Source organism: Pyrus communis, chromosome 14 (assembly GCF_963583255.1).
Source record: "Pyrus communis chromosome 14, drPyrComm1.1, whole genome shotgun sequence".
Lineage (NCBI taxonomy): Eukaryota > Viridiplantae > Streptophyta > Magnoliopsida > Rosales > Rosaceae > Pyrus > Pyrus communis.
In genome coordinates, this window is record NC_084816.1 from 18,890,375 (window position 1) to 18,906,945 (window position 16,571).

At 36.3% G+C, this 16,571-nt stretch overlaps 1 protein-coding gene across 1 annotated transcript; it reads right to left on the bottom strand.

The window, feature by feature from the left end:
- Positions 1-11,284: 11,284 nt before the first annotated feature.
- On the bottom strand, positions 11,285-12,272 carry LOC137714516 (uncharacterized). Its single transcript, XM_068453714.1, has 2 exons — positions 12,116-12,272; positions 11,285-11,751 (listed from the first exon to the last, which is right to left on the bottom strand). The coding sequence occupies exons 1-2, from the start codon at positions 12,270-12,272 to the stop codon at positions 11,285-11,287; spliced, it is 624 nt and encodes a 207-aa protein (XP_068309815.1).
- Between the last annotated feature and the right edge of the window lie 4,299 nt (positions 12,273-16,571).

Sequence of the window (16,571 nt, forward strand, 5' to 3'; positions counted from 1 at the left end):
CTCCTCAACTGAAACCACAGTTGATGCGAAACAAGTACATAAGATTGGCATGTTGGTGAGAAGACACATGTTCTTGAGTTGAAGTTCCAACAGCGATGTGGAAGGCAATTGTCAAGAGACTTCCGCCAGTATCGTCCTGCTGGATTGGCTTATCAGGAAGTATAGAAACACTCCAAGCTTTCTTCGAGTCTCGGCTCTCCCTCTTGACTTTACTTTCTTTCTCACTGGAGGAGAGAGGGTGGGAAAAGAAAACGAAAAAAAGGCTGAAGAATAAGCCCATTCTAACTATTCTAATCTAAAGGAAGACTCTGAAGGGAAGGTTTGAGGGGTTAAGGAAATTAAGCTACTTCCTAACAGCAAAAAGGATATTTTCAGTAACCGGCGTCCTCTAGCTACACGGTCTTCCATCTGCGCCGCCACACCGGCTGGCTGGTTCATTGGCCTTACCCTAATAGGACTGAGACGAGAAGTATAACCCTTCGATTAGAACGCTCCATATCTCGTGACACGCGGAGCGTGGGAAAAATAGCCAAATTATCTGGGTTTCCACCATTTATGAGCTCCGTCATGGCATACATATCAATCGGTGCAAAAGCAACGTATGAGCCTGTTGCGTCAGTATAACTTGCTTGCAAGTAGAATATATCGACCTCCTTTTTATCCTCCAAATTGAATAAAATTTTGTTAACACAAGTTGAAGTCAAGCTTAAAGCATTGTTATCTTATAAAAGGGTTACAGAATAAAAGTTAGGGTCCATAATGCAACTCACATTCGATTTAAAGGCTTGCAATATGGAAACACGATTTCCTGGAGTTTCGCCAATAGTAAAGTATGTATATTTATCGAAGTCATGGTTTGATGCAAGCATATCCCACTGTATTATATATACACACAAAGTAAATGGAAACCAACACTACATATATGTATGCAAGGTCACCTGAAACCATTCATTTGATATCTCTTGAATCAAAACAGCCAGATGGTTGTCTTCGAAAGTTTATTGATGGAAGTTGAGACAATTTTTCCAAGGAAACATCCACAACTCCCCACATTCCCCTGCCCAGGTTTTTGCAATTGAGAAAACAAAGCACCATCCCTACCAAATTTGAGGGGAGTGTTCTAGCAGACAACTGTTTAACCAATAGGAGACTTATTCGTGTGGATACTAACAAATTGGCATTATGAGGAGTAGCCCAACTACTTATAAGCACATGTAAGGTTCCTCCTCTCATCAATGTGGGATTCATTCTCAACACGCCCTCTCACGTGTAGCAAGTTTTCAAGCCTAACACGAGGACACAAACGGGGTGACGTGGATCTCATGTGGCTGTTGGGCTTTACACGTGGGACAACCTGCTTTGATATCATGAAGAAGCTGAGGTTCCACCATAAAACCAATTGGCAATATGGGGAGTAGTCCAACTGCTTATAAGCACATGCAATGTTCCTCCTCTCATCAATGTGGGATTCATTCTCAACACTAACTATTAGTTTATTGCATGTTTTCTATGTTTTGATATCATTTACTTACACACATTGATTAACTACAATCACTTGAATCAATTAATCAAATTAAAAGAAAGGTAATGCTAGGCCGATCAATTTTTTATACCAAATTTGCAAACCAGATGATGTGTCACCAATAAAATAAGCACATTAATCAACCCTTAAGTAATAATCCAATCATCAACAACCATGTCATATGATTTACAAAATTTAGTTTGAAAATTTGGTCTCTCTAATATTACCCTTAAAAGAATCCAAAGTTCTAATAACCATGCATGTTAAAAACAATTATATATTTCATCTCAAAAAAAAAAAAAAAAGCACACAATTATATATTTTACATTACCAACCATGCTTTCACATACGGGGGGCTAAATTAACCATAACAAAAAAAACCTCATATACACTCTTGTTTGTCGAAAAGCTGTCCAATAGGCAAGTGTAATGGGATGTAAATTCTATTGGAGTAGGTGGTGTTTTGAGAGATTCTGATGGTAAATGAACTTATGAGTTTTACGCCAATTTGGACATAGGTAAAGTTTCCATTGCTGAGCTATGGGGTCTTTACTTAGGCTTACAATTGGCATGGAGATTACAGATTGATAAATTATTGGTGGAATCAGACTATGCAGTTACAGTGCATTTGGTGTTACAAGCTGCTGGCAATAATCATCATTTAGGTCCCCTTGTTTTGGCTTGCCGAGATTTGCTCTCAAGATCTTGGCAATGCGAACTTTGGCATGTCTACAGAGAAGATAATTTGTGACGGATAGTTTAGCGACCTATAGTCTTGATTTATATTTAGCTAATTTTTATTTTGATACTCCTTATTCAGTTAGTTTTATTCATGAAGATCAACTTGGGATGTCTTGATCTGGATTTATTATTGAGCAAGTTTGTTTGGGCTCTTGCTTTTAGCCATCTTTTTCAAGAAAAAGAAAAAAAAAAGAAAAAGAAAGAAAGAAGTGGGAGACCCAGTTCTTAATTTACATATCTCTACTGGAGCAAAACTACATGTATATCTTCTGAAGATGTAAATGAGATGTGCGGTACTATGGTTTTCAAACCAGAAAATGTGGCACTCAAGATGGTCACAATGATCAGAATGCCTATAGTGTGTAAGTGGATAGGGTTCAGTTGTCCGAATTGGACTACCTAAACTTGGGTAATTCTTTGAGCTCCGAGGTCATAAACAAATCTTATTCTTTTGGGGTGATTTCTTGCCTCCCAAGCATAAGAAACCTAATTTGACCTTGATTAGGAAGGATTCCCAAAGATATTGGGAGTCCTAGTTTAACTGGGATTGGCTTATGCTATAAGTAATCACATTCCTGGAAAAAAAAATGAGATCTAAGTTTCCTCTCAGATTTTGTTTGGGTTAATAGTTGAACATTGGGCTTAAATGAAGGAAAGCCCAAGACTGCCTGAAGCTCACCACCGAGCCCAAAGGCAAATTGAAGCCCTTCTCAGCCAAATATAAGCCACTTGCTTACTATTAAAGTGACAACTGATGGATACTAACCTACTACCAGCCAAAGAACACTTTTCAGTGGCATTCCAAGTAAAAAGTTGATGACTCATTACCCTTCAGATGCTTTCGGGCAGGAACAAAGCTACAGCATTTGGGCTAATTTTTCTATAAAAGGAAGAAGAGGCCCCAGAGATAAAGACACTCAACCAATCAAACAAACAAACATACAAACTCTGCTCTTAAGCCAGATTTGCATCCAAAAGATGTAATCAACCCAGATCTCAGTCATTTTCAGGATTATTCCATACAAAAACGATCTTTGTCTAGCTTAAAGCTCTGTTATCTCCCCTAATGGTGCAGTATCGATTCCCTTATGTAAACTTGTTTACCATCCATCCCTTTTTAGCGTATAAACCTGTTAGTTCAAAAAGAAGCGATTGCAAGAGGTTCAATCTTGCCATACAAGGTGAAATCTTGCCTGAAGCTCTTTGTTTGTTTTCTAAGTTAATAGATCTATTACGTTATGCATTCTCCAGTATGTATTCAAGTCATATCCACCTGTTTTCCTATTTTAAGAGTTCTAGTTCCATTTGCATCTAGATCTGGTTAGTTTAATAGATATGTCATCATTAAAATCAATCAAGAACCAAGTAAATGGCTTAAAGGGCTCTAGACTCTCTTCATTTGAACATATAAGACTATGAACTAAAAGTCCTTGTTTACAAGGTAAGAAAAAGAACATAATGTGGACTTAACCCATCTATGACAATCCTTTGATAACAAAAAGTCCGAGTAACTTGGAGAGCAAGTAATCGACTTAAAACACACTTGTTCTAGATCTGCTATACTAAGATAGCAGTGGCACGCCTAGCACTTAGTAAGTTTTGATTGCGAGCCTCAAGGCCTACACCTAAGGCCCCATAAAGGCACATTTCAGAACTAACTTTGTCCTCTTCTTGTAGCACATCAACAAGCAAGAGCCCGACTACACATCCAAAATGCCAATCCCTTAAGGAGCTATACTGAGGTCCACGGATCCTTCTCCAAAGAAATCTTCGCCTGAACAAATTCTTTGTTGCTAAGGACTACTATCCTCAAAATGACTCTACGTGAAACATTACAAATAGCCCTTCCAGACTATCCATCCCGGCTATCATCAAAGGCATTATGTATCTATACTCCAAAGCCTACTGTTTGAGTTCTAAGGTTATTACTACCTTAATCGTTGGAGAGTCTTTGGCCTGTTCCACACCAGTGCGTAAGTTCTTTTATGATCTCTTCCTTTGTTTTGCAAGTTTGGCATGGTAGTTTGGACAACTTTGGCATTTTGAAAATTTGGCTCCAAAAGATGCAAATGAATACATCTCAAATTTGTATCTCTCAATTAGAGATACACTTAAAATAGATTAAGGGTCTAATTCCTTTCTGTCAAAATCTCTTCCCAAGATTTTTATTTTTATTTTTAAGTTGTTGTGAAGTCATATCGGAGTTGCTGTGAAGTCATATAAAGGCTCGATAGCCATCAACACGTACGTTGCTCATCAACTAAGGGGAAAAACTCTATAAGACCCACCGCCATCCAACCAGTGCTGGCGACTGATCGACGCTGCAAAGCTTTTGGATACCCATGAGTTTCTTGACAATTCTCGTCATTTTTTAGAAGGAATATCGCGCTGGCCAAAGTATGGAAGTTTCTCTCCTATTTGTGATCTAACTAAATATGTAAATTGTTTTGGCGTTTATTGAAGTTCAAAGTTTGGATTTCCAATAGTCGGACCACCGCAGTCTTTATGGTTTAGGGTTTGGAGTTTATACTTGATTTAAATGTTGGATGTATAAGGTAAACAAGTATTAATGATCAAGTGCTACAATATGTGCGAGGTGTTATACCGAAATTAAATGTTGGACGTGGAAGAACTTGTGATTAAATTATACGAAAATTGAATACAGATAAAGTTGTTATGTTAATTAGGATCTGAGATTAAATCTGCATTTGTCATTTAAATTAGTGATTCCAATGTTATTGTTTATCATTCGCATCAGCTTTATAGCTTATTGGTCTTTCATCTAAACAAACACAATATATCACAGAGCATTTGAAAAGTAGGTTTTTAATAACCCTTATATTTAGACAGTTTGATTTCGTTCTCTTGTGAAGTAAAATTTGTTGTAAATTGTTATTTTGTTGAGATTGTTATAAATAGGTAAAAGTTAAATATATATAACCTTTACTAGTGACAAGAGCAAAGTAGGTGTAAAATATCACACTATAATTGTAACACAAGGGAATGACTAATAAAAGTGGGAGGAATAGATACTGATGTTATTTATCTTTCCTTTCTTTCTCTTCTCTATGTATGTTATAGAGCAACTCCGTATTATTACATGTTGAAAATTTACAACACTCCTTTTGACAAATGATCTCCTTCATTTCCAAGTCCACATTCATCTACCAAGGTTTTCATTCATCTGCCAAGGTTTTCAATATTACTGTGGACATTCATTACCCATTAGCATTTTCAACATCCCCCTTTGGATGCCCACATATCAACATCAGTTGCCTCATTAAAACCTTGCTTGGAAAAACCCAGTGGGAAAAAACTATAGCGAAGGAAAAAGAGTACAACTTTACTTGGATTGTTATGCTTATGTTGCCTCGTTAAAACCTTGATAGGAAAAACCCAGTGGGAAAAATCCTAATCGAAGGAAAAAGAGTACAACATACATGTATCATGGATGCTCCTCCTAATATATATCTCCCCCTGATTCCGCATTCTTCAAATTTATCTGATTGGTAAGTCGACGTAATCCGATACTTTGCACTATCTTCTGAAACGTGCATTTTGGTAGAGATTTGGTGAACAAGTCTACCAGATTTTCATTGGAATGGATTTGTCTGACTTCAATAACTTTAGCCTTCTGAAACTCATGTGCACTGAAAAACTTGGGAGATATGTGTTTAGTCTTATGGCCCTTGATGAATCATTCCTTCATTTGGGCAACACAGGCTGCATTATCTTCATGAATGATAGTTGGAGTGTCTATCTTTGAAGGTAGACCACATGAATTCCGAATATGATGGATCATTGATCTAAACCAACAACATTCACGACTTATTTCATGTAAAGCAAGTATTTCTGAATGATTTGAAGGTGTAGCAACTAATGTTTGCTTTGTTGAGTGCCATGAGATTGCTGTATCTCTATTCTTGAACACATATCCAGTTTATGAGCGGGCTTTATGCGAATCAGAGAGAAAACCAACATCTGCATATCCAACAAGAATCTGGTCATTTGTGGATTTCTTTGAGTAGAAGAGACCCATATCTGTTGTCCCGTGAAGGTCTTGCAATACATCTTTGACTCTCTTCCAATGACGAATTGTTAGAGCAGAGCTATACCTTGCTAATAAGTTGACTGAAAAAGTTATAATTGGTCTAGTACATTGTGCTAAATACAATAAAGCACCTATTACACTCAAATATGGTACTTCTAGATCAAGGATCAGTTCATCATCTTCTTTTGGACATAATGGATCTTTCTTAATGTCCAAAGAACAAACGACCATTGACGTGCTGAATGAATAAGCCTTATCCATGCCAAATCGCTTTAGGATTTTTTTCAATATAAGTTGATTGGTGGACCAACATTCCACTAGAACAATGCTCGATCTGCAGGCCGAGACAAAATTTTGTTTTTCCAAGGTCTTTCATTTCAAATTTGCTTTTCAGATATTCAGCAGTTTTATTGAGCTCTTTAGGGGTTCCAACTAGGTTCATATCATTGACATATACTGCCACTATAACAAATCCAGAGTTGGATTTTTTTAATGAATATACAAGGGTAAATGACATTGTTGATGTGAAATATTCTAACATTCAAATTAAAACTCTATGATTGTAGTATATGAAAGTAGGGATCGTTTTAGAACGGGGATTAGAAGGGATGCTAATCTACTCTAAACTGACTTAAAAACACTTAACTAAACTTATATGACTCAAAACAAACTAAAAAGACTCAAAACAGCACAAAACAATCAAATAGACTCAAACTAGACTCTAAAGGGTGATTTGGACGAATTCTAACTTAACTTTGACTCAAAACACTTAAAAATATAAATTTGAACAGATTCTAACTAAAAGACACAACCAAGTAAAGGGGGATTGGATTTTGGACGAAATTAAGGTAAAAACAAGCGGATTGTAAACTTAAACTAAGTTGCACGAAATTGGGTGAAATATGGGTGAATGGCTAGTTAGAAGGTTCATCTCCACACATGACACATATGCATACAAATCGATTTCTAGTTATTATTCCTTTAAACCATGAATGACAATGCCCCACGTTAATTGCATCGCACAACTAACCATCAGATTTTCCTTATTTCATTGAATTGAATGAATACGCATTACAACCAAATTATCTTTCTCAAGTTCTTTATATGAAACGCATAATAAAGATACATATAAAAAGTCATTAAAATCCATGAAAATCATAAGCATTGACATGGCATTCATCATTATGAAACGCATGAGACTTATGCCAAGGATTCACTTAACACAATTATGACTAGTGACTTCCACTACTTGTGAATATAAGTGAATAACTAGTACGTGAAACTCCCTTATATTCTAGCATCAAATTCATGCATGCAAACTAAGTAGGCCTCCTTAATCAACATACAAGAATAAGTTATCAATCAAACAGATAAGTAAATCACATTCATGATTTATGAAACAATAATTGGATGAAATCAATTCATATCACATATATGTTCATGACTTTGAATTCACCTCTAACTAAAACGAATTTAGTTCCTCATGTTCGCAAAACAAAGATAATTAAATTTAAACATTGAAAACAAAGAATAGAATACACCTAGAAACGCTCCAACAATCCAACGTTTTGAATGGCCAACACAGCTCCAGGTGTGGTGGATGGTGTGGTGTGAAATTGTGGTAGAGAGTGGTGGTTTATGAGTTTTGCGGCATCATGTATTTATAGGGTGCAGGGAAGGCACAAAATTGGACTGAAAATGAGAGGAATTAGGACTCCAAATCACCAAAGAACAAGGACACTTTCAATCAGATTCCAAGGAGAACAAGGAATGGTCCTTGTGGCAGATTCTAGAACTTCCAGAAGGGTAACATGTGGCATAAACTTAGGGCACAAAAATAGGGCTTCTAAAACCTGATATTTAGGTGATTTAATGTGAAAAGAAGTCTTCTTTGAAACTGGAATTAAGGTAGGAAAATATTAGGATAAGATAAGATAAGATAAGGTTGGATAAGGTTTAAATAAGATAATGTAATTTGGATAATATTCCTTCTTTGTAGCTGATTCCTTATCTTCCAAGTCTTCAATTTAATTCTTCCTGATGTTAATCACATTCCTAGCCTCTCTTGATCTTCAAATTTGTCCATCCACCTTGCTCCATGCATGTGCAATCCATTCCAAGCCCAAAACTGCTCTAAAATACTCCAAATTGCATTTTCTTGCCAACATTGTCAATTGAACCTAAAAACACACGAAAATAGCTTAAAACAATCTGACGAGTAGAAATTAGCTATGTAAATGCAAGAAAATAAGCTAATAAGTCGCATAAATATGCTCCTATCAATTGTTGATATATCCTTCTTTAATCAAATACTCACTGAGATGATTATACCACATTCATCCAGATTGTTTCAGCCCATACAATGATCGCCTTAATTTGATTGAGAGCATACCTCGGGGTTTGTTAGTTGTTTCAGGCAACTTAAGTCCTTCTGGGATTTTCATATATATGTCAACATCTAATTTTCCATATAGATACACGATGATGACATCTATAAGTCACATGTCAAGTTTTTCTGAAACCACTAAACTTATTAAGTAACGGAACGTAATTGCGTCCATTACATGGGAGTATGTTTCCTCATAATCAATTCCAGGTCTTTACAAAAAGCCTTGTGCAATGAGTCGTGCTTTATATCTTGCAATCTCATTTTTCTCATTGCGTTTTCTTGTGAATGCCCATTTGTAACCCATGCGATTTACAACAGGCAGGGTTTAGACTACTGGTCCAAAAACATTTCGCCTTTCCAAGGAATTTAATTCTACCTGGATTGCATCTTTCCACTTAGACCAATCTTGTCTCTGTTTGCATTCATCAATAGCGCGGGGCTCAAGATCATCACTTAATATGATTTCGGTGGCTACCATGAATGCGAACAAGTTGTTGATGATTATTTCATTCTGATCCCACAATTCATTAGTACAAGCATAATTTATGGAGATTTTTTTGCTTTCATGTACCTCTGTTTCTTCAAGTATATGTGTCTCATCAAGGACATTTTCTTTTTCTGAAAGTACGTAATCATAAATTGTGGATGTGTCACTCATTTTTTCTTCTTGAATGATTTCATTTGGATTCAGTTGTGCCTTCGATTTTCTCTTTTGAGGGGTTGAATCTTTTGAACCTTGAGGACTACCACGCTTCAGGCGTGCACCAGATGAATCATTCGCTACCATTTTATTTTGTCCAACAGGGACATTAATTCTTGCAGGTGCATTTGCAGCTGATATATATGATTTTGTCACTTTCATTGCATCATTAAATGCGTTTGGCATTTGATTAGCAATACTTTGAAGATGAAAAATCATTTTCACTTCATTTTCACATTGAGTGCTACGTGGATCAAAATGAGATAAGGTAGGAACAACCCATGTCAGCTCTTTCCGTTTTTCTGGAACGGTCTTTTCTCCCCCTAACAACGGGAAGACTGTCTTATCAAAGTGACAATCAGCAAAACAAGCTGTAAACATATCACATGTCAAGGGTTCCAAATATCTAATGATAGATGGTGAATCAAAACCAATGTAAATTCCCAGTCGGCGCTGGGATCCCATTTTAGTACGTTGTGGTGGTGTAATAGGTACATAAACAGCACAACCAAAAACTCGCAAATGTGAAATGTTTGGCTGATGCCTAAACACGAGTTGTATTGATGAGTATTGGTGGTTGGCTATAGGTCTCAATTGAACCAATGATGTAGCATGTAAGATGGTATGTCCCCATGCAGAAACTGGCAATTTTGTTTTCATAAGCAGAATGCGGGCTAATTGAAACCGCTTGATCAATGCTTCTACTAAATCATTTTGAGTATGAACATGAGGAACGAGGTGTTCAACATCGATGCCCAATGTCATGCAGTAATCATCAAAGGTTTGAGACGTAAATTCACCAGCGTTATCAAGTCGGATTGACTTAATGGGGTAATCTGAGAACTGTGCTCACAACTTAATTATCTGAGCAAGAAGTCTCGTAAAAGCTACATTTCGAGTAGACAAGAGATAAACATGCGACCATCGGGTAGATGCATCAACCAAAACCATAAAATATCGAAATGGTCCACAAGATGGTTGAATAGGCCCACAAATATCCCCTTGAATACTTTGCAGAAATGAAGGGGATTCAACATCAACCTTTAATTGTGATGGTCTAATTACTAACTTCCCTTGATAACAAACCTTGCAAGGGTTATCATTTGAGATAGCAATGTGTCTGCTCAATAATGGATGTCCATTAGAGTTGGTAATGATTCTACGCATCATGGTAGATCCTAGGTGACCCAGACAGTCATGCCAAAGCATGTAAACTTTTGAATCAATGAACTTCTGGTTCATGACAGTATGTGATTCAACTGTCTTTATGTATGTATAATGCAATCCACTCGGCAAACCACGCAACGTCTCCAATATACGTTTCTGGGTATCATTGGAGGTAATGCATAGATACTCTACATTTTCTGCCCATTTTGTTTCAATGTGGTATCCATTTAAACGTATGTCTTTAAAACTCAACAAATTTCGAGTAGATCGAGTAGCATACAACGCTTTCTGTATGGACAATTTTGTTCCATTTGGTAACTTAATCTGGGTTTTCCCTGAGCCTTTAATCACATTTGATTGCCCTGATATTGTTGTTACCCTTACTTTTGTAAGCATCAATCTTGAGAAATACTTTCGATCTCGAAGTATTGTATGCGTGGTTGCGCTGTCTGCAAGACAAATATCTCTGTTATTTCTCATTTTTTAGAGTGACCATAGTTTTTATCCATGCTCTCTGAGTAAGGGAATCATAATTAAAGACAAGTTATAACAAGAAATTTAAATGCCACTTTTATTGAATCTGAAATGCTAGTTTTTAAACTACAAGTTCAGCATAATAAAAGTACATCAAACATCAATGATTTAATCGGACCGGTATACTTCATTTCCCCTTTCTACCATGAAGTTCGAGACCTCTAGGTGGGTTGTGTCCAACTACCCTGATAAGTCGCACACCGGATCAGGTATATCCATTGGTTTAGTCTGGTTGAGAAAATTAGTCTGGACACCCTTCTCCTTGAGGGAGGCTTGATACAGATCCACCAGATGTTTTGGGGTACGACAAGTACGCACCCAGTGCCCATTGCCACCATACCTATGGCAGGCTCTATTAGAGTTTCTAGGAACATTGTTCATACGAGCTTTGCCTTTGTGGCGATTTCCATTTTTAAAGCTTGGGCCTAAATTATGCCTCGGAACCTGATTGTGAAACTGGACACCATGATTCTTGTCTTTCCCGTTCCACCGTCCTCTCCTGTGGTCACGTCCTCGTTTATGATTATTACCACCAGAGGATGTGGCGTTTACTTCGAGGAAAGCAACGTTCACTTCTAGGAATGGTGCAGATCCAATAGGTTGGGAATGATGATTTTTCAGCAGGAGCTCATTGTTTTGTTTAGCAACTAGGAGCACATAGATCAGATGGTTGTATTCAGTGAAGCCTCATGCTCTATACTGCTGGTGGATGAGCACGTCAGAGCCACGAAATGTGTTGAAAGTCTTTTCCAGCATATCTTCCTAAGTAATGGTATCTCCACAGAGCTTCATCTGAGAGGTAATTTTAAACAACGCAAAATTGTACTCAGCCACTGATTTGAAATCCTAGATCCTTAAGTGAGTCCATTCATAGCGAGCCCTTGGAAAAATCACCGTTGTTTGGTGATTGTATCTGTTTCTCAATGCTTTCCAGAGAGCTAACGGATCATCAACCGTTAAGTACTCGCTCTTTAGTCCCTTATCAAAATGGCGACGAATAAAGATCATGACCTTCGCCCTGATCTTGAGAGGATAAGCTGTTTTCTTCCCTAATAGTATCTCCAAGATTCCTTGCTTCCAGATGGATTTTGGTATCCAATACCCAGGTAAGGTAATTCTTCCCAGTAATGTCCAGGGCAGCATAATCAAGTTTTGCCAAGTTCGTCATTTTCTTTTCTAAAAGAAAATTGAGATGTGTAAGAACTTGCAATAATATGTAATCTGGGGGATGTAGTGTTAGAACTTCTGGTTCTTACAAATTCTTCATTTTGATCTTCATGCCAAAATGATAAGCACTCGAAACTTCTGGCTCAAGACTTACATGATGAATGAGGAGGGCAATTGTACCACACTATTCTCATAACATAGGATGATCGATTATTCCGCACCACTCAAATAGTAAGAAAATTTAAATATGCAAAGCAAGGTGGGCGATTATACCACACCACCTAAAATTGCAATGAAATTACACATCAGGCAAATTTAAATATAAAGGGTATGATGGGAGATAATACCGCTCCACCAAAAATTTGCAGTAAAATTAGATCTGCAGTCCAAGATAGGCGATGATACCGCACCATCATGGATTGCAGTAAGATTAAATTTGCAATTCAAGATGGGCAATTGTACCGCACCATCTTGAATTGCATTAAAATTAACATAAATAAACACTGGGTTAGTAATCAAGATCTACACCAAACAAGAAATCAAAGATATATATTACTATTAGGTTGAGAACTAAAAGCAGGCATGGTGCAAACAGTTCTTCGTGAGGGTATATCTAGCATTTAAGGAAGAGGAAGAAGATGAACAGTTTGAGGAAACTTTTTTTTTTTTTTTTTTTTTCTTTCGGCGAAGAGAAATGATTTCTTTCGGTGAAGAGATATGAGGAATAGTTATATTTTAAGAGTCGTGCTGATAACGTGTTATAAATAGGTAAAAGTTAGAGAGATAACCTTTACTAATGACATGAGCAAAGCAGGTGTAAAATATCACACTAAAATTGTAACACAAGGGAATGGCTAATAAAAGTGGGAGGAATAAATATTGACATTATTTATCTTTCCTTTCTTTCTCTTCTCTATGTATGTTAATAGCAGTCGAAGTGCTCTATTTATAGAGCAACTCCGTATTATTACATGTTGAAAATTTACAACACCTTTTGACGAATGATCTCCTTCATTTCCAAGTCCACATTCATCTGCCAAGGTTTTCAATATTATTGTGGGCATTCATTACCCACTAGCATTTTCAACAAAGATCTGATATATTGAACGTACCATCTATTTATACTATCATTTGTACTATTGATCTAATAGAGATAAGACTCACTAACACATGTGGATCTCATATCTAATAGAAATATGGTACAAATGATGATATAAATAGATAATAAAAATAGTATCTTTAATTGGAGTTTTATTGGACTTTTGGTATGAGTATATTTGTTATCCAGCTATATTCTAACGTCATGTGTCTATCCTCGAGATGTGACACTGTCAATGTAAAAAATTTAAATAAACACAAAATCTATTAATTTGTTTTGTTTTAGGGGTGTGATATTCACACACGCCTAACTACTTTTCCCACACCCTTCCTATTTTTTAATACTTAATTGGTATCCTACAATTTAATCTTCCATATATACTCTTCCTACTTTTTGACTTTTGAAAGTTGTTTTTTATTTTTTATTTTTTCACTTAAGAAGAACCAACACTCAAAGATACCCCCAGACTTCTCCCCTTCCTCTGTGCCTACGTTCCCCTATCCTCTTTGCTTCCATTCATACCTTCCATGAAAAGCCAATCTATTACCCTTCTTTATTACTTCTTGTGAAAAACCACAATGGATGACCTGATAATAACAAATGAAGAGCTCCAAATGGACATTGAGTTGCAGAACGTATTGGATATGGCATGCAAGGAGGATGGCATGGAGGAAATTTCAGAATGCATTCCTCCTCTTAACACTTTTGATGGTAAGTTTCTAAAGTATTTTCTCAAATTATTAAGATTGATTTTGGAATTTAGAGTTTTTGTTCTCCTCTTGCGTTAGGTTTTTATCTCAACTTGTTTTTTAGGTTTATTTTTTTCTTTCCCAAATTTGTGTTTCAAATGTCAATCGAATGAATGAAATTGGTGTAGTTTTAATTTTTAAAGAAGATTTTCAAATTATGGATTAGAAAACTAAAAATTGATTTGTGTTGGTTTTGGGGAAATTAATTTTCTATTGGAATGCTATTTGTATTGGTCCCCAATACACTTTAACTTAATGGTAATTTGGTATTAGGTTTAAATGGTTTTACCTAGGCTCCATGACCATATGGAATTATTGGGTGCTAATCTCAATGTGCAAAAATCGATGTAGAGAGCTGCTTTGCAGCTTAAATTTTGAGTCTGCTGCTAGTAAATACCTACAATGTTAGAGTTAAGTTTGATACATACAATGTTTTGGTGTAAACTTGATATAATGCATACAATGCTTTGGTATAAATTTGATACTTAAATGTCTAGCCCATTGATAAAACCAAAGTATATATTCTACATATATAAATGTGTTGGTTTGTGATATATAGGAAGTCAACCAACGCTTGATGAGCCTGATAAAATGCTCTATTTGTTGACGAAATGTTTTGAAAGTCGAGAAGGCCTCATCGGTGAAGTTAGTAAGATAGCATTAATGCAAGGGTTTGCAACCGTTATTAGAAGATCTAAGACAAACACATATGTTGCTATTGGTTGTGATAGAGGTGGGGTTTATCGAGCCTCTAAAACGTCACTAGATGAAAGAAAAAGAAACTTAGGATCTTGCCTCATAAATTGTCCATTTGAAGTCAGGTGGCGTAAAAAGAAAAGTGAAGAATTTTGGAAGCTAGAGATAAAAAGTTTATTGCATAACCATGAACTTTCGAATGACATGTGTGGACATCTTTCTTGTTGTCAATTTTCACAAGAGGAAATCTTACGAATTAAAGAAATGAGTAAGGCTGGTATACAACCACACCAAATTCTCTCTTCGCTTCGGCAAGGCAATCCTCATCTTCAAGTAGTTTCTCGAAACATCTATAATCAGATAAGTAAGATTGTGAAGGAGAGTCTGGCTAGGCGTCCAGTTATTCAAGCATTATTAGAAGAACTTGGTGAAGGTGGTTTCACTTATAATATTGAGTATGATCATGAAGGTCACTTGACTCATTTGATATTTGCTTATCCCTTGTCTATAGAGTTGACCAAGAGCTACTCATATGTTTTTGTGATGGATTGCACATATAAGAACAACAAGTACATGATGCCATTATTGGATATCATAGGAGTTTCAAGTTTCAACACATCCTTTTATTCTTGTTTTGTTTTCATGCAAAATGAGAAAGCAGAGTATTATGTGTGGGCTCTAAAAATGTTTAGTAAGATTTTGGGAGTTGATAATCATCCTATGGTGATTATAACGGATAGGGAGTTGGCATTAATGAATGCTATACGCATTGTCTTTCCAAGTACTTCCAATCTTTTGGGCGTGTGGCATATTGAGAAAAATTTACTTGCAAATTGTAAAGCTTATTTTGAGGAAGAAGTTGATTGGATTGATTTCATTTCTACTTGGACAATTTTAATCCAATCTCCTAATGAAACATCATTCAATGAAGCTTGGAGTCGTTTTGAAGTTAAGTACAAGGAGAAGAAATTTGTTTTGAAATATATTCTTAGTACTTGGTTTCCATATAAAGAAAAGTTTGTAAGTGCATGGTTTGAGAAAGTTACCCACTTTGGCAATTGTGTTACTTCAAGAGCCGAAGGTGCACATGCAACGCTAAACAAATATCTTCAAGTGTCAACCGGAGGTCTTCGTGAGGTAAAAGAAAAAATATGCCTTGCTATTGAAAATAAATTTCAAGAAATTAAAACTCAACTTTCAAGTGAAAAAGTTAGAGTTTCACACAAGTTTTGACTTCCATTCTTCAAAGACGTTGTTACTCATGTATCTAGATTTGCATTGAATGAGTTATATAATCAACATGAAGCATCAAGTTCTTGTGATCTTCCATCTCAATGTAAGGGTCAGTTTCTCAAGACAATGGGTCTTCCTTGTGCTCACATGATTAAAGAGATGAATATTGAAGTCTTGCAACTAATTAAATGACATACATCCACAATGGAGGATTGATAGAAGATTGTTTGTCAATGATCGTCATGTAAGCTTGGACAATGAACGAGATCAAATAAGTGGCCTTCTATTGGAGATTAAAGATAAGAATGAAAAGTTGCCTCTTACTCAAAAAGAGGATACCAAAAGGCAACTTTGTGAATTTGTTGATACTTCTCTTCCATTAACTCTTTAGCCTAATGTTAAACCTCACAAGGGTTGTCCAATGGGGTCTAAAAATAGAAAAGAATAAAGCTCTACAAAGCGTGGTCCTTCAAAGTTTGAAATAGTGGAGAAGGCTCATAAACGTGCTCGACAAGTATGTCAT